This window comes from Carassius carassius, chromosome 20 (genome assembly GCF_963082965.1).
Source record: "Carassius carassius chromosome 20, fCarCar2.1, whole genome shotgun sequence".
Taxonomy (NCBI): domain Eukaryota; kingdom Metazoa; phylum Chordata; class Actinopteri; order Cypriniformes; family Cyprinidae; genus Carassius; species Carassius carassius.
This window is the reverse complement of record NC_081774.1, coordinates 19,969,224-19,990,794: the sequence shown is the minus strand read 5'-3', so window position 1 is coordinate 19,990,794 and position 21,571 is coordinate 19,969,224. Positions and strand designations below refer to the sequence as shown.

At 37.8% G+C, this 21,571-nt stretch overlaps 2 protein-coding genes across 3 annotated transcripts; one reads left to right on the top strand and one right to left on the bottom strand.

The window, feature by feature from the left end:
• Window positions 1-2,817: 2,817 nt before the first annotated feature.
• Window positions 2,818-15,261, bottom strand: LOC132096638 (calponin-3-like). The gene is made up of 7 exons (XM_059502111.1): window positions 14,964-15,261; window positions 7,258-7,379; window positions 6,496-6,562; window positions 6,229-6,366; window positions 6,012-6,128; window positions 5,734-5,880; window positions 2,818-3,708 (listed from the first exon to the last, which is right to left on the bottom strand). The coding sequence occupies exons 1-7, from the start codon at window positions 15,018-15,020 to the stop codon at window positions 3,361-3,363; spliced, it is 996 nt and encodes a 331-aa protein (XP_059358094.1). The 5' UTR covers window positions 15,021-15,261; the 3' UTR covers window positions 2,818-3,360.
• Window positions 14,316-20,635, top strand: LOC132096639 (TLC domain-containing protein 4-B-like). 2 transcript variants are annotated; one of them, XM_059502113.1, is made up of 7 exons: window positions 14,316-14,526; window positions 18,810-18,976; window positions 19,073-19,162; window positions 19,391-19,449; window positions 19,642-19,736; window positions 19,818-19,891; window positions 19,983-20,635. In XM_059502113.1, exons 2-7 carry the CDS (start codon window positions 18,822-18,824, stop codon window positions 20,299-20,301), a joined length of 792 nt encoding a protein of 263 aa, XP_059358096.1. In that variant the 5' UTR covers window positions 14,316-14,526; window positions 18,810-18,821; the 3' UTR covers window positions 20,302-20,635. The 2 variants fall into 2 exon arrangements, with proteins under 2 accessions (XP_059358096.1, XP_059358097.1); XM_059502114.1 differs by lacking the exon at window positions 14,316-14,526 and adding an exon at window positions 17,486-17,704.
• Window positions 20,636-21,571: the final 936 nt, after the last annotated feature.

Here is a 21,571-nt window from a genome sequence, read left to right as displayed (position 1 = left end):
CTCAAGTGTTCGTCACTATTAGCTCCAACCCCGGCGCACCTCCGGGAGCTCGCTTTTTTTCGGAGAGAAACGTAAAGTGGTGTCTTTCTTTTATAAATATAAAACTAAAGACTTTTTGAGATATGAAGGAGGCAGCACTACTCTATAGGTACTCAAGATTAACATTAGATTAGGTGAAACTGTGTGTAGTATGCCCCCTTTAAATATTAAAGTTTAAGCAAACATACTTTAAAGAAACAGTGGAAGCTGTTGTGCACTGGCAGAAATCCTAACTGATCGCATCTGTCCAGAGTACAGACCATCACAGTAATCTGTGTTGGGACATGGAGAAAGAAGAGTGACAAACAATTTCCAGCCTCGGTCCCTCGGCAGCTGTGGTGTCCAGCTGAACGCTGAGAGGAACTCTCTTTGGGCCACGAGTGGAAAGTACTAATCAAAAACCCAATCCAGCCTCATGTACTTAAACCTGTTAACTGTCACCCGTCCCCTCTGTGGGCGCTTACATTTACTTCACTATGTTACAATTAAATCTTATCTAATCTTGACAAACTATATATCGTTGGAAAGGTCTAAGACGATGTTTTTTGTTAAAAATTATGTAGGAAAAGTAATAGATTAATTTATGACAAGAGTGCACCCTCAAAAATCTACATTGTAACAGGAGTTTTGACCTTTTGTTTAAAAAAAAAGACTTCTTTGTTGCCTTTTTCTCTTCCACATTTTGGAAATCATCAGAAATTATATATCGACTGAAAAATTAAAAAAAAAAAAATTCATCCTTTAAAACCCATTTTAAAATCAGACATTGCATTACCATTTAAATGGTACATCAATATCATGTTACAAAATATTTTCATTCATGAATTATAAAAATTTAAGTTCGGATCGTGCACTACAAAGTCAATGTTCAAAAATGTGAGTGACAGTTAAGGGGTTTTAAAGCCTGGCCTACTGAGATGTAAAGTATTCACATACTGTGTGTAAAGCCTGAATGAGACGACTCCTCAGAAGGGTTGGAGATTGCAGAATGCTTGGCAGATGTACACTCCAGCCTTTGTAACTGAAGAGGAGCAGCTCATGCCACAGGCATTAAAATATTTCAAGCTTCAAGTTACTTCAATGTTTTCACAGACTGATCTCGTGGTTTGAGGAGCAAAATGTTTTCTGAGGTTGACATTTTCAGGCAAACATGAGCTCATACCTCTTAGTTTGTCCTTTATCTGCTTCTTGTTTCACAGCAGATAAACAGCATTAATGCAAAAATCTCTGATGAAAGGTACAGAAATGACTGTCTAATTCTGCTAAATGCTTTTCCATACAATACAAAAAAAAAAAATCTATCAGGTTCTGTTGAAGTCGTCAGCCTGCAGGGTCATTTTACATATTTCTGAACTTCATTTTTAATGTTCATTTGAAATTTCAGCACAGTTTGTTTATTGCAAGTTCAGTTCAAGTCAATTTATTTAAATAAAACTGGATGACATATAATGCACTCTCATGACAACTCATTACGATTCAAACAAGATGAAGAATGTAACAGGATGTTTCTATTACCATCAGGTTTAGGTTTGAGTCATCTAATTTCACCATCTTGTACGAGTCAAAAAACTCTGGTCAGTCTATTATGAAGACCCTAAAGGGACATGGTGATGGTAAAAGCAAATATAAATAAAAGTTTTTTTGTGAATAAATCAATTAAAATATGAGTTGGTAGGGAAACAAACCTTGGGTAAGCAAAGAATTTGAGAGAACGTAAATATTTTGTGAGAGAACATCAAGTTTTTGGGGGGTAACAAAGGTTTTGCAAGAGTACACAAAGTATCTCAGGAGGGATGCAATGCATTGGCAAGAGAATGGAAAAATCAATAGGGGCTATATATTCACTGCATTTAAAGAGCATCTACTTTTTAGCCAGTTCATTAAGTAAGAATAACAAAAAATGGCCTTTACTTAGTCCACCTTCTTTACCCAGATAAAACTGGCCGGATACGATCATGTGATTGGTCATCAACAATGACACCCTCATGCTGTATGACCAACTACTTTCTGTGGAACACTTAAGAGGCTATTTTGAGTAACCAGTTTTGGTTACCATTGGAAAAACATTTTCCACAGATATATGCCAAAGAGTTATTAAAAAAATATCCCTTTAAGGACAGTGAGCACAACAACAGTATATTTTGGTAGAAATTCTCAACAGCACACACTAGGAAAACCACTAACTTGTTCTGTAATACTCAAGCTCTTCTCAAAGCAGGTAGCAGCTTTGGAACTGCTTATGTGGAGTCACTTTTGATACAAAGGGAACGTTGCTAGGGGAAACCTGCGCTGTTCTGTCAGACTGTCTAATTGAGTGCTGCATTATCAGAGCCAAATTCCACAGGCGCACAAAGCAGGGATTATTCCCCGTCAGGGTGTTTGCGGGAAGAGGTGGGGGTTTGCTGCTTTTCTCACGAACCCTTTACACCGGCCAGTCCTTGTCCTCCAAGCGTCATGACTGTTCTCACTCTACAGCTCTCGGTTTCCCTCTCCATGCCGACACAAGGCAGCATTCAGACTTGCTCATGCCCCTTTGTCCAAATGCCAGGGCTCATCTTTTCCAGGATGGATTAAGATTAAATCTGGAGGAGTTACTGAATGTCAAATTCATCTGATAAAAAAAATTAAAAATGAAGCGGAAGCACAGAACAAAAATAAATAATGTAAATATACTGCATAAATGTATAGGAATGTGTGAGAAAACCTACTGATAAACCTGAAAGATTTAATGATATGAATGAATCTTACTGATTTTATCAGAATGACAACAGACTTGAGTGGAAATTTTAAAACTTTATTCATTGAGAAAAAAAAAGCCATTCAACAGGACTGATGTCTCTATTGAGTATTACTGGCAATAAATACAAGACAGCTGAGACGAGGAGGATTGATCAAAAAGATAGGAGTTGGTCTAAACATATACAAGGGCCTGTGGCACAGTGTAGCAAGGCATTGTTTGGTCAAATGATTTAAAAAGCAGGAAGTAAAAAATATACTTCGTAAAAAATAAAGACTAAATTAGAGATTGTAGTTAATATTCCAGGAATGACATTTGACAAACACTTGCACTGCTTCTCTAACCCATTTTGACTTTTAAAAAGGGTCAAACGTTTTTTAAAAAGGGCAAAACAATACTATAGACTATAGTCTATTGTCTATCTAGCTAATAAAATACTGTATTAATCTAGGAACGATGATATAGGAAACGCTCCTCTAAACATCTGTTTCTTGTCATGTATAAAAAGGCTAGCGAGAGAAAAAACAACTCGCTCCGTTTATGTGAGGATCCAAAAATAATCATCTGTGTTGTAAGCTTGCAGTTTAATAGTCAATGCCGTGGTCATACTGGGCTCTGTATTCCTCATGGTAGTCTGCCTGGTACTCATCTTGATATTCTCCTTGGTATTCAGCCTGGTAGTCGCTGTCGCTGATCTCAGAGCCGTTGGTGCCGGTGCCCTGGCTGCCATTGGTGTGGACGGTGGGTTCGGTGGGGGAGGCGCAGTATTTGGGATCGTATACCTGTCTGCCCAGCCCGTACACACTCATGCCCTTCTGAGAGGCCACCTTGTTGGTGCCCATCTGCAGTGAGATGGTGGAGTTGTCCAGTGGCTGTACAGCCACTTTCTGGTCAAAAATATCCCTCCTGGTGCCAGGGGCTAACATGCCAGCCTGAGGAGGAAGAAAGGATAAATAAAGTGAAAACTAAAGAATATTGGACACCTCTTACCTAAAGACATTATAGACATTCACTCATAGTAGGTGCATTGCCAATAGTGTAGCAAAGGAGATCACTTTTAAACTGGCAAATTTGCATGTTAAAAGTTCAACAAACTTGAATCCAATGTGAAATACGAATGAGGGAAATGTTTCACCTCACACATTGCACATGTGAAATTAAAGACTGCACAGATTTCTATTAACATGACTGTATTATGTCCCCATACAACGGTATATGTGACCACACTGTTATTTTAAAAGGTTACTCTTTACACACTGTAACACACTGTTAAAGGGGTCATATGATGCGATTTCAAGTTTTCCTTTCTCTTTGGAGTATTACATGCTGTTTGTGCATAGATAAGATCCCTAAAGTTGCAAAGACTAAAGTCTCAAACCCAAAGAGATACTTTTTATAAAAGTTAAGACTCGTCCACGCCTTCCCGAAATGACTCATTTAAACACGCCACCACGTTTACGTCACTGTGTGGGAAGATTTGCATAACACCACACAAATGTTCACGCAAATTAAGGCAGCGTAACTGTAACTTGTTTTAGTAACTTGTTGTAGTATTATTGCTGCTACCACTGTCATGTCATGGAGACGCTGTGTGTTTCATTGTGAAAGTGAAAATACTTTGTTTGGCTTTCCAAAAGAGGACACAACTAGAAATCAGTGCTTAAGTTGTATTTACAACACTGTTCCAGAACAGTTTAAACTAAATATTTGTGTGCGTGCAGCACATTTTACAGAGGACTGTTTCCTGGTTCTTGGAGAGTAGCCTACAATGCCAGCTGTTCTGACTAATGGCCTGTACGTAGATTTTCATATTTAAAGAATTTGCCACTGATGATTCACCTGAGAGTTTTGAGCAGTGTAGAGTTGCGCTTGTTGTTTATCGTTTCTTCAATCACAAATGCAGACATGGTTTTATGTTTACGTGGTATGATCATTAATTATGTCCCCACTGGATGCAAAAAATGCCTAGTTTATAATGGGTTTTATTGTTTTTGTCTCGCCGCACCGGGACATAGCATCACTGTATGGTAAGGGGCCGAACATTTCCGTTACACACTTGAAGTATTCGGCCAATCAGAATGCACTGGATAACTGGCCAGTCAGCATACACCTCGCTTTTCAGAATGATGAGCTTTGTAAAAATCTACATTTCAGAAAGGCAGGGCATAGAGGAGAAACAATAATGTACAGTATATGGAAAATAATGTTTTGTTTTTTTAACCTTAAACCACATTTCAGTATACCAAATACACAAAATAGCCTACATGTTCTTTTTTAGCAACTTCATATGAACCCTTTAAAAAGAGACAGATCACCCCAAAATTTTTATTTTGTCATTAATTATTCACTCTTCATGCCGTTCCAAACCTGTAAGACCTTTGTTCTTCTTCAGAAAATAAATTAAGATATTTTTCAGAGAGTGTGAGAGTTTCTGGCCCTGCATAGAGAGCAAAGTAACTGAAATGTTCCCAGGCACAGAAAGGTAGTTGGACATTGTTAAAAGAGTCCATGTCACATCAGTGGTTCAGCCCTAATTTTATGAAGCTACAAGAATACTGATGTCACATGGAACATTTTAACAATGTCCTTACTACGTTTCTAGGCCTAAGAACATTTCAGTTGCACTGCTCCCTATGGAGGGTCAGAAAGCACTTGGATTTCATCAAAAATATCTTAAATCATGTTCTAAAGATGAATGCAGGTCTTACGGGTTTGGACAAGACTGAGTAAACCACTTGATTCGTATTACAATGCTTTTATGACCTTTTTAGATCTAAGTTTTGGTTACCTGGACTTTCAGGAGAGGAACAGAAACCTCTCTGATTTACAGTAATTACAAAAATCTTAGTTTGCTTTTCGAAGATGAAACAAAGTCTTATGGGTTTACAATGACATGAGGGTGGGTAAATGAAAGAATTGAGATATTTGGTTGATTTATTCCTTTAAATTCAACTCACCTGGCTTGCTCCTTTATTAGTGCCCATCTGCAGGCTGATCGTGGTTTGGTCAAAAGGCTTGTCTGCTTGAGTCTTTGGGTCATACAGATGTCTCCTGGTGCCATAAGCAGTCATCCCAGCCTGACTAGCGCATTTATTTGTCCCCATCTAGCCATTATGAAAATAAAGGATGTGTATGAATTTACAAAGCATGGCTGAGGGAATATTAATGAAGAAAAAAAAACAATGGTTAAGGTTTACATTTAAGAGACAACATAAGAAGCATCCGAGTTCCTCACCTGCAGTCCAATCACACATTGACCAGCCTTTAATTTCTCATCATCAAAGTTGCGGGTTTGTTTGTCTGCATACTTTATACCAATGTCAACTTTTGTGTCCATACCTTTGGTTTTTGCCTTTGAATGAAAGAATGAAAGTGGCATTATACCAGCAACTCCTGGATAGAAACATCCTTCTTTCATAATCTCTATTCAATGTGAGTTGCAGAAAACTTACCATGCTAGCCAGTGCAAGAAGTGTGGTTTGGACTTGAGTTAAGTTCCCATTCTCGAACAGATCATTGGCCTCAAAGATATCGTTAGGCTTCAGGCCATAGGCAAGAATGGCTTTGATGAAGTTGCCCAGGTTCTCAAGCTTCAGTGAAAAGAATGAGACAAGTGGCTTGGCTATTATATTTTTACATTAGGAAAAAAACTGACTTGAATTGAAGAAAAAAAAAGAAAAACACTGAAACAAAACAATACATAAACAGGTCTTCCTTACCTTGTGCCAGTTAAGTTTGGATTGGTTGATTTTCTTAATTGATCCAGGCTGAAGTTTATTAATGAGCCTATGAAAAAGACCAAAAATTACATCTTCTAGGAGAGACTCAACTTAAAGAGTTTGCAGTGCACATTACCATTCAAATGTTTAGGGTCAGCATATTGGAATCATTTCTGAATAATCTTGTGCCTGAAGACTGGAGTAATGACTGCTAAAAATTCAGCTTTGCCATCACAAAAATAAATTTTATAAATACAAATGTATAAATGTATTCAAACAGAAAACAGGTTATTTGAAACAACATTTCTCACAACATAACTGTTTTTACTGTATTTTTGTTCATGTATTAAGCATAAAAGATTTCTTTTAAAAGATTATTCTGAATGGTAGGTGTATACCAAGATTACATCATGTCACAACATTTCTTCCCATTAAAAGGCTCAAAAAGAACATTGTGGAAAGTTTTCTTAAGGGCAACGGCAAACAAAAGAAGGTGTGGATGCCAGACTAGGTGGTTATAATATGAGCAACACATGGTTTAAGCTTGGTAGAACTTCTTTGTTGTTGTTTTTTTGGGTCTCACACTTGAATATTAAAATCAACCCAGATTTTGGCGTGTTGTCAGGTTACAATAAACAAGACAAAAGGTTACAGGTGGGCTGAAAGTCCTTATTTAGAGCCAAACAAACACTCAGCCATCTGAGCTCCAAATGTCCTGAGCTCCTAATCAAGCTGAAACACAAATCATGCTCATAGACTCACTCGCACAGTATGACGCCATCCTTCAATCCCATCTGGAAATTTTCTCCGATTGGCATGCCCGTTACATCCTCAATCCAGTACCTCAGCTCCTCCTCCTTCTGCAGGTCATACTTCTGAGCAATCTACAGGGACCAGAAAGAGAGACTGAAAACTCTCTCTTCCTTAAACAGTTTCTCCATATGTAATCCAAGACCTGGCATACAAAGACACATTTATTCCAATAGCTCTCCATTCTTTCCTTAAAGTGAATTTGGGGGTTGGAGAATCAATATGAGACAATGTCATATTTCAGTTTCAATCGCACACATTTTTCCACTTGCATGATATAATGAAAAGTAAAGTACCACTAGATGCGTTCACTGGTGAACCTAAATTACTGTCTGGAATTGAGAACATGTGCATGCAACTTGCATGGAAACTTTTACAGAGTATCAATTCATGAATTCAGAAACTTCCAAAACAAAGGGTTTTTGAGCATGCAGGTATGGTCTTGTTTTAAGGTCAGCTTTGGAAACCATCTCCTCTTCATCTCTAGGTATTTTGTGCAAGACTAGAGCCAAGTACAGTAAGATGGACAGGAAATTACAAAGCATTGCCCCATCTGTGAACTCTATCTCGGTGTCTCCAGACACCTATCAGACCCCATTACTGCCATTCAGCAAACCGAAAAATATTGAACGAGCTTATCTTGCCTGCAATAAAACCTCTAACGATGTGTTAATATGTATATATATATAAAAAAAAATGATGTCACTTCATGTTTGAATAAAAAGGTAGTCCTTCCTTTCATTGTCACACTTTAAGGTTAATTTCCTTCAACAGGTCTGGTCTTGAATCAACTGTAAATGAGTTGCAAAACATATTCCATCAACAGAACAAATGAGGATTGGCTCCTAAATTCAACTGAATCACATGCCGAATGTCTGAGGATCCAAAGAGGTGACCAGTTGGAGCATGTCTGTTTTACTGACAATTCTGTTGTCCCCATTAAGAAATGTATGACAATTGGGAAGTTTCCTTTGTATCATTTTTTTACAGACCTTGACATTCATAAAAACACACTTTCTAAAGGCACAAAGCATTGGTTGACCCTTTTAGCAATTCTTCATTATAAGTGGACAAATAGAGCATAACCATGGCCACCCGTTGATTCAAGAGGCATGTTTTTTATTCATTTTCTCCACAGACATTTCATTCAATTCTTTAAAAAACTATTCAAAGCCATGAACCAAACCGATCAACTATAACACTACAAACATTGATTTAAGGTAAAAGGAACACTTGAAAGTGCAAAAATATGTTACTGCAGAAAAAAATAACAACTTTATTGATTTTAATAAATCAGTTCATTATTTGGTTGTAGCCAAGCTCTTTTGCCTTCATTTCCACGGCAACAGCGATTTCTCTAATTGGTGGATTACTACTAGCATTTCTTTAATGGGCTTTCGGCAATTAAACTTTTTACACTTTAAAATTTAAAGCTTCAAATCAAGATTTATACATTCTTCTACTAAATTATTTTCCCTGAAAAGAAAAAGAAAGGGATTTTCACTTTGAGTTGTGCTCTACACCCTGTTGGGATCTTACTTCAGCTGTCCGTCAACATTAAGACGACAGGAAATAGGTTTCACGTGTCACTGTGAGTACAGCCATCTTTCTTTAAAGGTCTCCTGGTATATATAATTAAACAAGAGATGGATGACAAGCAGAACTTGATTTAAGAGCATATACCCCATTATTAAAGTCCTATTGTAAAGTCCCCTTAAACACAGAAAATAAAAAAGAGAGAGAGAGATAGTTATCACTTATGACACCATGCCTCAGGTGTCACAGTTAACAATGCTGACATCCTTCAACACTACAGCACAACAAAACCCACAACATGAACAAACACTGAAAACAAACCTCACCAGAGCAGGACAAAGCTGAAAACAGTGAACCTGTATGCTTCCTCCCATCTCACTTTACACCAAAACTACCCTTGAGAGCTGACGGACATCCTGTGCCTTTATATGTTGCTTTACACAGCGACCCCAAACACTTTCCAATCAATCTAAAATAACTTGTTATCCTTGCATCAAAAGGTATTCATGATAGCGTAAAGATGGCAAATCAAATTACTTTTGCATTTAAAAATGAGAGTTGTCCAATATACAGGTACCATATTGGTTATCAGACGTTATTAATATTCAAGTTCACTATTAGTCAATATTGCATAAGAATTTATGCTCAATTTCCCCAATTTCACATTTAGATTACTCTTGTCATCTAACTCTAACTTACTTGAATGTAATCTTCAGAAAACCTCAAAATTAACATTCATCTTTCATACTGTATTTTATAATGTTGTTATACCTAAATTTACTTGGTGCATTTAAAACTAGATAAATTATAGTATTTTTATTTTTCATGTTTCATTGTTGTGGAACTGTTATAAAGGGCATAAAAATATTTATTGGCACTGGCCATGTTTAAGTCTCACTACAGGATTGAGAGATTAGCCAAATCACTGTTGCTTACACTACGCAACAAGTTTTGTTCTCATCTGTCATCGCATTGTCATAGCTACGCGCATACACCATAACACAACGCTAACAAGGTGCACACACTACAAAACATGCAGTGAATTCTCACGAGAAATTACAGCGATTATAGGCCATTTCTTCAAGCATGGACAATCAACTGGCCCTTCAATTGGTCTGTAGAGTTATTTTATCCGAAAGAAAGAAGAAACCATGACATAAGAGAACATGGCAGAAACAAGGCTGGGAAGACGTGGACTGTCAGTAGGCTACTGCAAAAAGAGTTAGAGGTAATTAAACCATTACAGTACAATAAAACATGGTATTATATACACAAAAGATTATATATAACAAAGAAGCATTTGTTAAACTTATTTCTAGTTAGTTGATTTGATTCATTTTAGGCTTTTCGCTTCAGTTCATAAAGATCAGTGATTCCCAATCCTGGTCCTGGAGAACCCAGGTTTAGTTCCACCTTGTCATTGTGTCACTCACATTATGAGATCACGTGGCGATAATCTCAAATAGCTTTGAAAATATCGTAGCGTCTGTGATAGCTTGAGACAGGTTTGGATCATGTTGCTGACCTGCTCATACTTAACGAGCTTCAGAGACCACAATGAGCACTGATTTGGTCACGATCCGGGGTTTTGTCACAGACTATGGAAATCTGTCCACGACAGCAAAATCGAGCCCAAAATCCTGTAGTGTAAACCTGGCTTTAGGGCTGCACAACTAATCAGAATTAAATCGCAAAGGCAACAAATCGCGATTAGGCAAAAGCTGCGATTGTCATGCATATCTTTCAGTGAAGCACAGTTTGTGATCATTAGTAAATCTCCATCCAAGGGCCAGAGGGGGCGCTCTCGCACTGAAAATCCAAATATGCCCCATCGCTGCAGCGGAATAAACAGAAGATTTAACTTAGCGGTGGAAATTATGATTCAAGAGATTAGTTCATTTTTAGTTCGTTCACCAAAATGATTCGTTCAGATTCATTCACTGATTCGTTCAGTGACCATTTCTTCGTATTACACAAAATATGCCAGCAGGTGGCGAAAAAGAGTGTCTTAAGTCAACGAACGTATTGACTTGTTACAAAAACTGATTTGACTATTAAAATGTGTGCATAATCGCATTCAATATATAAAGTATATTTAAGTTGTTCAGATGAACAAACCACAAGGTTTTCTTGTATAATTATCATTTAAATTGTTTGGTCATAAATATTAGCCTATATATTCACATTCCTAAATCGGGGATTAAACGTGGAATTATGTTCTGTATGCTAAATATTAAAACAAGCGTATGTGCACAGTACCTATAACTGCGCTTTGCATTTTCCGAGATTGACATGCTAAATGGCCAACTGACCCGGTTTACTCTCATTCATTTGTTCACGAACGAGATAAGCCATGTACCAGTTAATTTCATTCACGAGCAACATGTATCCGTTCATTCAACTCGTTCACAAACGACATGGGTATCAGTTCAGTCATTTCATTCACGAACGAGATGTACTAAATCATTCAACTTGTTCACAAACGACATGGGTATCAGATCAGTCATTTACATGTTACACCATTACATGTCATACTCGAAGGCTATTGGCTCGAGGTTGAGTAACCCATTGACAGGATGAAACAGAGCTCCCCCGTTCACAGAGCTACCCGGTTCACCGAGCTGCGTATGCACTGCTAATAGCGCCGCGCTGTTGTGGAGGGAGGAACTTCAGTGAACGAGAAATATCAGTCAGTGTATTACGTGAACGAGAACGATTCGCTCACCTAAAAGATTCGTTCAAAAAGAACGATTCGTTCACAAACGGCACGTCACTAATTTAAATGCTTTCATAGATTCAATGTGACTAATAAACACACGACTACGGTAATATATAGTTTATCTGAGTTCTTCTTATTATAATTGTCATCATAATAAAGTATATCTATAATGAAATGTTAATCGACATTGAAATATTGTGTGCCTTAATTATTCTGTTTAAGAAGCCACATCATCTCACAGAACGATTTATTTCAAACACTCAACTGATGTTATGAAGTGATTTTGGAGTAAAGACGTTATTAAATGTGGTATTTTCACATGCTCTCAGATGGAGCAGCATTTACTACACGGAGCCGTAGTTCACTGAGAAGATACACAATCACGAACGATTTAGTCGATTTCATAATCCTACGATTAAATCGTCTGCGATTATGAACGCGATTTTGCATAGCTTGTCAGAGAACTACTGCTCTGTGTAGTAAATGCTGCTCCACCTGAAAGCAGGTGATGGAGATTTACTACTTAATCACCACAGAATTGGCTTTACTGACAAAATGTGCATTCGATTAATAATGCAGCCATAGTGCACCTTGAGTTTAAGTATCTTCTCAACTTCTCATAATACTCAAAGAGTTTTCAGAAGATTCTAGCACCAGAGCCATTACAATGAAAGACAGAAATGACTTTAAAGTAATAAAATACAGTATTAGCCAGAGAGTATTGGCTGGAATAAAACAAGATATTTTTTGTGACTTGAAAAAGTCCCAATAATATATATAGGGCCAAAAAAAGTGTGGAGGCCCAAAAGAAGGTTCAAAAACCACATGCAGCAGCTTAAGAGTGCAACATGATCTCCCATGAATCCCTCTCAGAGTCCTTTATCTTCTCTGGGTGCTCTGCAAGTAGGATTTCAGTGGTGTCCACATCCAACTGTCCACTTGCAATTTTCTGCACAATAGAGCTTGTGTTCTTGAATGTGCACTAGAGCATTTAAGGAAAAGGAAGGAATAAAACATGTAGGAGTGCACTGGTACATTCTCTGACATTCAGATAGAGCACATCAGCCCAGAGCAGAGAGTGAACTTCTTAAAAACAGAGAAAACAGGGAGAACATCTGTATTTGGCCATGTGAGAACAACATGGTGGGAGTTCTGCTGGCCTCATCAACAAAATGATGTGGAGGACAAAAACAGTGCATAATAATAATAATAAAAAGAAACACTTTCAGGAAGTACAAAAGGAATTCAGCCAGAGCTATACAGAGGTAATCCAGTTACACATTTGCTGGAGGAAAGAGCTCTAAAAAAGAGCTAATGCTGTGAGAGGTCTTGGTGAACAGCTGTTTCTGCTAATCAGTTAATCACCCTGTTGCTCTGGAAATGTCCAGTAGACCAAATAATGCGGCAGTGAGGTCTCAGATGTATATACAGACTACAGGATATGTTTGCATAACAACTGGTTTATATGCCCACTATTCCACTACACATTGAAACACTGGAAAGAAAGGAGAACCGTCTACTCTGCATTTATATATATATATATATATATTTACACTACAGTTCAAACCATTTTGATAAAGGATTGGCTTTAATCAGCAAGGATGCATTAAATTGATCAAAAGTTACAGTTAAGATAATGTTAGATGTAAGATTTCTATTTCAAAAAAATGATTATTCAAAGAATCCTGAAAAAGATTCATCTTGGTTTCCACAAAAATATTAAGCAGCACATACGATATGACATAAATGATTCATAAAATTCAATTAAAATATGACTGCAAATTAGTAAATTGATGAATTAAACATTTAATCAAAAGTTACACAAAATCAGAGACATTCCTGGCAAGGCTTCCATGGGATGCTAATGAAAGTCAGCTGGGGTCAAGTGTCTTCACACCTCTGCAGATGGCACGGGATTCATGGAAGCATCACCCCACTGCACTGTTTATCCACCCTCCCACTCATTCTGACTAAACACACACTCACTCACTTTCTCTCTCACACACACACACACACACACACATCATAATGAGATACATGGTGTAATGGAAATACTGCTGAATAGACTTAAAATGACCAACCGCAGACACTAGAGGGATGTGTTCTCTGTCTGCTTTTCGATGTGATAAGCAATTAAGACAATGAGGAAGCTTGTAGCCTAATGGTTAAAAATCTTGGCTAATAAAAAAAGGCTGCATGAAAGCTGTGTGAACGTAGAATTGATGTCCTTGAGCAAGACCGTTCATCTCAGGTGCACCAGATGGACTGTCATTAGTAAAACGTGTGGCATTAAATAAAACACTACAATTTCTAGAACTATGGGCTGAGTTTGGGGCCTACACAGTTTTACAGACTTTTGAGAGAGTGATGCACAGAATGGAATCTAAACATCTAATAAAAAATATAATACAGAAAACATCAGTCACTGCAGATGGGGCACATTGCACTGCACTGCATTCAGAAGAAAATTCTCAGTGTGTGATTCAGTGTTAAGTTTTACCCTTTTTTCCTGAGAAAACCCCCGTTTGTGTGTGTGTACAAGTCCATTTGACAACGAACCTTTTTTTGTTTTCAAATAGGTAATACAGAGGTTTTAACTTCAGGGTAAAATTCAGCTATACTAGTTTAAATATCGTCCTTTACAAACGAAACTACGTTTTAAAATCACAGATGCTGCACGCGCATCACATCGACTAAAGTTTCCGTAACACATCTCCACACAAAGCAGAGCAAATTACATCGCTAACCTTACTAAACCTTTATTATACACACACTGTCGCTTATTTAGGCTGATAATTTCATTGTTTAATTGGTTTAACTTGTGTTTTTTGTGTTTCCCTGTACAGAGAGCAGCAGCCTCGCTGCTTTCTCTCAAACAGGAGCTCCACCCAGAACTCAACAAAAGACCCCATGACCCACCAACACACCAGGCTGCAGGCAAGCTTTATCAGCCACAATAACACACGGTAAACTTAATTTGCAGTAATAAATGTCAGGTTTTGTGCAAACAGCAGCTCAACATGGCGTGTAAAGCGAAACACGTTGCTCGCATAAAAAAGAGAAAGTTCCATTCATTATTTTATCACTTTCAACGTGCAAAAGTATGAGCCTTCGTCTTTTATAAGCAATAAATGAGATTAGTAAAACAAAAGGATGCAAAAAGGAAACAATGGCTTTCTCTGAAAACCTACAGAGTGCATTTGGCTATCAGAAGTACGTTTAGTGCTAAATTATATGCGGCGTTTTTGTTTCTGAACATGTCTGTGATGTCTGAAATGCTAGCAGTTCATTCTTAAGTGAAACAGTTACACTTTCATGCATGCATTTGAATTCAAGCGCTTCAGTGCAATGCAAAACACATTAAACGCCACTTAAAGAACACAAACTGTCATTCAAATCTTACCTTACTTCTCACTTCAGCAGATAAACCATATGCAGGGCCCTTGTTGAACTGAGTCATCGTCTTTTATTTCACCTCGATTCGCAAAAAAGAAATATTCAGAAATCCCCCGGTTTCTAATCTGGCTCCTCTTGCACAACTGAAAAAAAAAGACCACAGATAACGTTACGTGAGTTAAGGCTAGTCACATATGACTGCCGAGCGGATGCACTGAACTCTTTCTATTCAGCAAAGTAATGAAAGAGCAGCAGAAGGTCTGAGGTTGAGCGAATTTACGAATTCTAATCGATTCTACTACGGCGAAGACTTTTTACTTGTGAATATTAATTAGCTTGCGTGACGCGACATAATGTACCTTCCTGGTTGGATAAAATGCAGACGTTCGCAAGCTGACTCTATTAATATTTATAGCATAATCCCTCACCGTAGTACGAATTCTTGTTATTATTAATTCCTTCGAAATATATTAAAACAGAATTATAACATACAAATTAATGATAGGTAACGGAAATATTGATTAGAATGATAAAAAAAAAAATAGAAACCCTTAAAATGAATACGGTATGTTAGTTTAAAGCCCTGTTCATGAAGGTACTTTTACCAGTGGTCAAAACGAATATCATTCATTGTTAATTTATCACTATTTGCATATGTGGGATGTTTAACACATGCTAAAAATATCTGGAGGTCGGGGCCATGATTTCATACCTTTTATTTATTTATTTATTTTTGTGGAGTTCATCTCCTCACCATGTGTTCCCCGAGCCTCTGTGTCCCAAGACACTGCTCTCCATTAACAGGAAACAACAATAAAGACTCAATGCCATAAATAATTCATCCAAGATATTAAGCAAATTTCTCTCACCTTTTGAATTCCTCCTCGGTCATTTTTGGGTTCAGCATACAATGCCATATGTTGTACCATAATTACTGTTATCATCTGAAATGTCTTACACTTCTGAAGACGAAAGAAATTGTTGTGACGGTGAAGACACACAAAACTGTTCAGCCCCCCTGATTTAGAATGAAAATGGAAAGTACCACTACGCTTGAAGACTTGCAATTAATTAAAGACAAGTCAAAACATGCGTTCTAATGATATGGTGGGCTCGTGTTTAGCCCATCACTATAGTGATCAAATAAAGAAACTGTCGGAAAACAAGGTGTGTTTGCCATTGTAAGAGATTGTTCCCAGACTTTTGGTTTAAGACAGGAAAAGCATAAGATTCCACTTCATAACAGTACTGTGGTTAACCCTGAGTAATACTATTAATATTTGCATATGGGTTAGTATCACATTTGTATCCGTCATGTAAGCCTATTTCCACCAAATAAGAAAAAATAAAACATGCTTTGGAAATTCATAATTATGAGATAGACAGTCTAAAGTAGCTTTTTAAGCTATAATGACTTAATTCAGTCTTCATAATTATGATTGTTTTAGAAATTCAAGCTTATAATTTTTTTAATAGCATTAAAGTATGACTCATCTCATAATTTCAACTTTGTCAAAGTTATGACCCTTAAGTTTGACTTTGTCACATTTTCTGTCATAATTTAGATTTAAAAAAAAATCTATTTTATTTATTTTTTAAAGACTTTTTATCTCATAATTTCAGCCTTTTATATCATAGTTATGATTTTCTTATGTGGCTTAAAAAAGGGATTTCATAACAGATGTGCATTTGGCATACATACTCAATGGTTATAAATGGATTAATATGTTTGAACTCATTATAGTATCTTATCAGGATATATTTGCAGTCCTCCATTAACAGTTACACGAAAGCCATTAATATTTCACTCAACAAGATGTGGAAAGGGATGTTTTGTCAGCAAAATAAAATTCCCCATGTTCCTGTGTCTCCAGTTAAAGTGTCTGGAGTGTTAATTTCACTTAGCCTCTGCAAGCACTGGGTTTGCTATTAGTTTCCATTGTCCTATTAGGTAACCAAGAGCTGATAAAGTGGGAAGAATATATTCTATTGCAACATCCATTTTATTTTCCGTGAGCAGAACTCTTCTGGGCGAACGGTTAATCAAACAGGAATGCCTCCTTGCTCCATCCCTGAGGCACAACATGCAGACAGACTCAACAACAACAACAACAGCAATAAACTGTGCAATTGGAGGGGGATGGGATGTTATTACCTGAAGCTGCTGCAAGACTAACAGCTCTGCCCTAAACTTGCTCCATTATGCCTCTAAATAGGCTACAAGAAACCCCTGCAGTATTACTGTTGGAGTTATTTCAAATAAGGTTAGGGTTTATTTTGTTTGGTAATAGATTTAAGCTGAAGGTCAGGCTGAGGATTCAGGATATTGAGGACAACAGGGCTGTCCTTGCTAAATACGCAACATTAATTTACCAAGAGTGTCCTTGTTCGGACATAATCAACCACCCTCTCCTGGTCTAACACAAGCTCTGTTAAAGAGAAAAAGTTAGCCAGCTGGATGTTGCACTCCATCTAGTGGTTCCTCTATGCCATGAAGTTCATTTAGGATTCAGAGATAGAAAATTACACTTGGCAACTGCATAAAAGATAAGGCACTTACTGAGTTAATATGGAGAGTGGAGAGGGAGATGGCTGTTGGATTTGCATTCACAATCTCTACGCCATCCTCCCCTAGATGAACACCTGAGATTCACAGATCTCTTAAACCCTGCATTTATTCTCGTGTCCAGCTGTGTTCATGCACACTCTCCATGGCCAGTTCAACATGGGTCTTTCATAGCAGAAAGGGTAAGTCTGATCATGCAATATATGCTGACATAAATATTTTTTTAAGAATGCATGCAAGTCATTTCACAGTCACCAACAAGCAGGACAGATTGAGGTGTTGCAAGAGAAAATGAATTTGCTTGAATCTATTCATCTGACAAAGAAAATGATAAACATAGCATGTCCTACTGCTTGGTTACCTGATTATTTGGCTATTTTACTCCTACTGTGCAATATAAAGTGTACATGCACACTTACGTTGTACATTTCATTTCTCTTCTTTTCTAGTTTGCTTCCAAATCTAGTTGTCAAATACACCTGGCAATGTATATTACAAGCATTGTTGGCTCCTTGACAAATTGGTTTTGTTCCTCTTGTGACTCACTTCAGATAAAAGCATGTTCGAATATAACTGCACATTTCAGAGAAACAGTAGAATTCAAATCTGACAAGGTCACGCCGGCTTGACTTCATCCTACTATCAGTTACTAATAGCACTGAAGCTTGATGCCTTTTTCAAGGGTACGAGGACAAAGCAGGGGAGTGGTCGTGTCCCAGTGGACCATAACAATGCCACATTGATCACACGCATTGATTTCCTGCTGTTTCATTTCGATCGGTGTCCATACTACAGAAATGTATAGCCAGGATAACATGTACACGCTCACCTCAGCCAGAAGTTAGTGTATGCAGCACAAACCCACACAATCAGCTGTTTCCTAGGGGACGCCGAGGTCTCTGGGACTTGGATGCAACTCAGACTGCACGAAAGCGACACGTGGCTCCTATAAATCACGGATGGAGCAATCTGAGATGTGTTTGAGTCGGCTGACCTCTGGATGGCTGTGCGGCTGTGTCAGCACATATGCAAATGCTTCTGTATACTGGGTGACTTGGCAGTAGAAAGGTACTGCGGCAGCTCAGGTGATGACTGGGGCTTTTATGCTCGCAAATGGTTTGGAGTAAGAAACATCTGATTTTGTTAAAGAGTGCTGAGTAGTGTGTGTGTGTGTGGGGGTGGGTGTGGGAGGAGGGGTCATTATGTGTCGGGCTAGGGGGTTTGACAATGGGAGAGTTATTGCTAAACGTCCACCGCCGTCTCACTCTCGTCTCTTTCTTTCTCTAGGGCTCAGCAGGCATGGAGCCTCTCAGCCTGCAGGTGCTGATGATTGTAGCAGGGAGCTTCTTGGGCTTCCAGTGGCTGTTCCACAGAGGTAGCCCTTGGGTGTCTGAGAAGCTCTGCAAAGGCTTCCTGAGGCTCAGCCCTACACAAAGGACAGAGTGGAACTCCAGGTGTCAGATCAATCTTCTAAAAGCATGTTTTTTATTATGCACTCACTTTATTATAAACTCTCACTGTTGCGTTTTTTTTTAATTTTTTTCTCAAAGGGCCGTCTCAACAGTACATGCCTTGGTTGTGGGACTTTTCTGTCTCTACATATATATCTTAGATGAACCTATCCAGAAAGACCCAGTCTGGTGAGGATTTGAAGATCTATTACTATTCTATTACTATTACTATTACTATTACTATTACTATTACTATTACTATTACTATTACTATTACTATATCTATTCTATTACAAATGTGGCGGCACAGATTGTTATGCAACGCTTCTGTCTAGAAAGTACAGTCTGGACTTGACGTTTTTGGTGCGCTCACAAACACTATTTGTTTCTTGTCTAACCTCTAATTTGTGTTTACAGGGGAGATGCCACACTGGTGAAGCTAAATGTGGCCGTTACCTCAGGCTACCTAATCTCAGGTGGGTGGAGGGCTAATGATGTGATGCTATATCTAATAATTGATGCAAAAGTTCAAATACATGATTTGAAGACATTTTTTTAATACATTTCTTGTATGATTATATCATATCTGAATTAAAATGTATTGTAATATTGAAATTTATGTTTCAGAGTAATCGAGAAAACGTAAAGTGAAAACGTTTATTTTTCAGATCTCTTTCTCATGTTTACTTCATGGGAGTCTATAGGAGAGAAATATTTTGTCATACATCATTTTGCTGCTCTCTATGCATACTACTATGTGCTGGTAAGTTGTTTTCAGCTGGTCTTATCTACAATTACTTCTTCAAGATCTCTAAGGTCATTTTGTGCTCTTTTTTTTCTGCAGAGTCTAGGGATATTGCCTTACTTTGCTAATTTCCGCCTGTTTTCAGAATTCTCCACCCCCTTTGTGAACCAGCGGTAAGTATTAACAAAAAATCCATCTAAAAGCATTCAATTTGACTGTTACATGAGCTCAATTTCTAACTGCATTATTTTTGATGTCTTTCAGTTGGTTTTTTCACATGTTGGGCTACCACAAACTTTCCAAACCGAGTCTGGTTAATGGTGTCGCCATGGCATTTACATTCTTTTTGGTGAGGATCGCAGTCATTCCAGGCTACTACAGCCATATGTACATGGTCTTTGGTACGGATGACTTCTACCGATTACCGCTGGGGGGCCGCAGTGCCTGGGTTATTTCCAGCATGTCTTTGGATGTTATGAACATCATGTGGATGCGCAGAATCATCCGTGGCTGTCTCAAAGTCCTTCGCTCGGCCTGGTTGAGAAAAACAGGAGCTGAGATGGAAACTAGAAAGACAGACTGACATGGAGATACAGACAGGAAATTAACACATCAGCACACAAACCTTCCATCTCTTTCATGTCCAACCTGATGCTGGAGTGCTAATGCTATGTATATGTCTTGTTATTCCCGCTGCTGTAATGCTGTGGCATCATAGTTGTGAGAAACCATTTATTATATTAATAATGACTGACATGATGTCATCTTCAAATATGGGCTCAGCTGGAGGAACCCAATCACAGCTCCTTAACGTTTTAAGTTATCAGGTGATTAAGAGACATGAGACTGATCACATGTACAATCAGGACAACAGTTTGTGGTTGCACTATTTATTATAAAGCTGCTATTATGATCAACCAACTTGCCTTTATGTAATTAATAAAGCAACAGCACATCTGAATTTCCACAAAGATAATCAGTGTGTGCCTGTAGACCAATTTTTTTTACAATACGGATAGGGTTATGCAAACAGAGGAAATGGCCATTATAAATGTAATCTAAATGTTAAATGGGTGAAAGATCCTTTGCAGCTCAGCAGTGCAGGATGTCATCCTCAAGAAACCATGCATGTCTACATGTAATTATTGCATATATGGAGAACACTATGTATGGAGAGTATAATATATGTCTGGAATGGAAAATGTATCAGGTGAAACAATAATGTTATATAATAGCCTACGTGTTTCTGAAAACCTATAACTTGATGCAGCTGTGTAGAAGCTTTTTGCTTGAAATATGTGGTTGGCTGGATTTGGAATAATTAGCCTATGTAAGCTTCAATAAGGTAAGGCTTTTCAGGTTATTTATTATTATTTACTTAATAGTTATTTATGTGGTTAAAATCAACAATTTGATTCTTGAAAAATGTGTATGAGCTTTTCCAACTGGAATGAATTTCTACAAATTGTGATGTCTGTGATGTCAAAAATGCTCATGTAAGTGACCAGGGATGTGTGTTTCTGTGGTGTAACAATAATGTTTAATCTGAATAAACAACTTCGTTTTAATACGTTATAGTGCATGAGGTTATAAGAGAACAAGTTGCAGTTGGGGGTTCAGTGCCTTGCTCAAGGGCACCTAAGTCGTGGTATTGAGGGTGGAGAGAGAACTGTACATGCACTCCCCCAAAATTGCCAATGTAGCAATATTTTTGCTAAATTTGTCAACTCTTTAGACTACATAGCAGCTTTTTCTTCCAAAAGCACCTATAGCAAAGCCATTTTTAAAATTGATTTAACTTTTAGCAACTTTTGATAAGTGACTCAGACAATAAAAAGGCCAACATTTTCCAT

Excerpts from the sequence above, each read along its gene's own strand:
- LOC132096638 (XM_059502111.1), bottom strand. The coding sequence starts at position 15,020 with ATGACTCAGTTCAACAAGGGCCCTGCATATGGTTTATCTGCTGAAGTG. Across the intron at positions 5,881-6,011 it reads AATGTGTGATTGGACTGCAG|ATGGGGACAAATAAATGCGC; the intron begins GTGAGGAACTCG and ends CATAATGGCTAG. Across the intron at positions 3,709-5,733 it reads CTAATAAAGGAGCAAGCCAG|GCTGGCATGTTAGCCCCTGG; the intron begins GTGAGTTGAATT and ends CTTCCTCCTCAG.
- LOC132096639 (XM_059502113.1), top strand. The coding sequence starts at position 18,822 with ATGGAGCCTCTCAGCCTGCAGGTGCTGATGATTGTAGCAGGGAGCTTC. Across the intron at positions 19,737-19,817 it reads ATGCATACTACTATGTGCTG|AGTCTAGGGATATTGCCTTA; the intron begins GTAAGTTGTTTT and ends TTTTTTCTGCAG. Across the intron at positions 19,892-19,982 it reads ACCCCCTTTGTGAACCAGCG|TTGGTTTTTTCACATGTTGG; the intron begins GTAAGTATTAAC and ends GATGTCTTTCAG.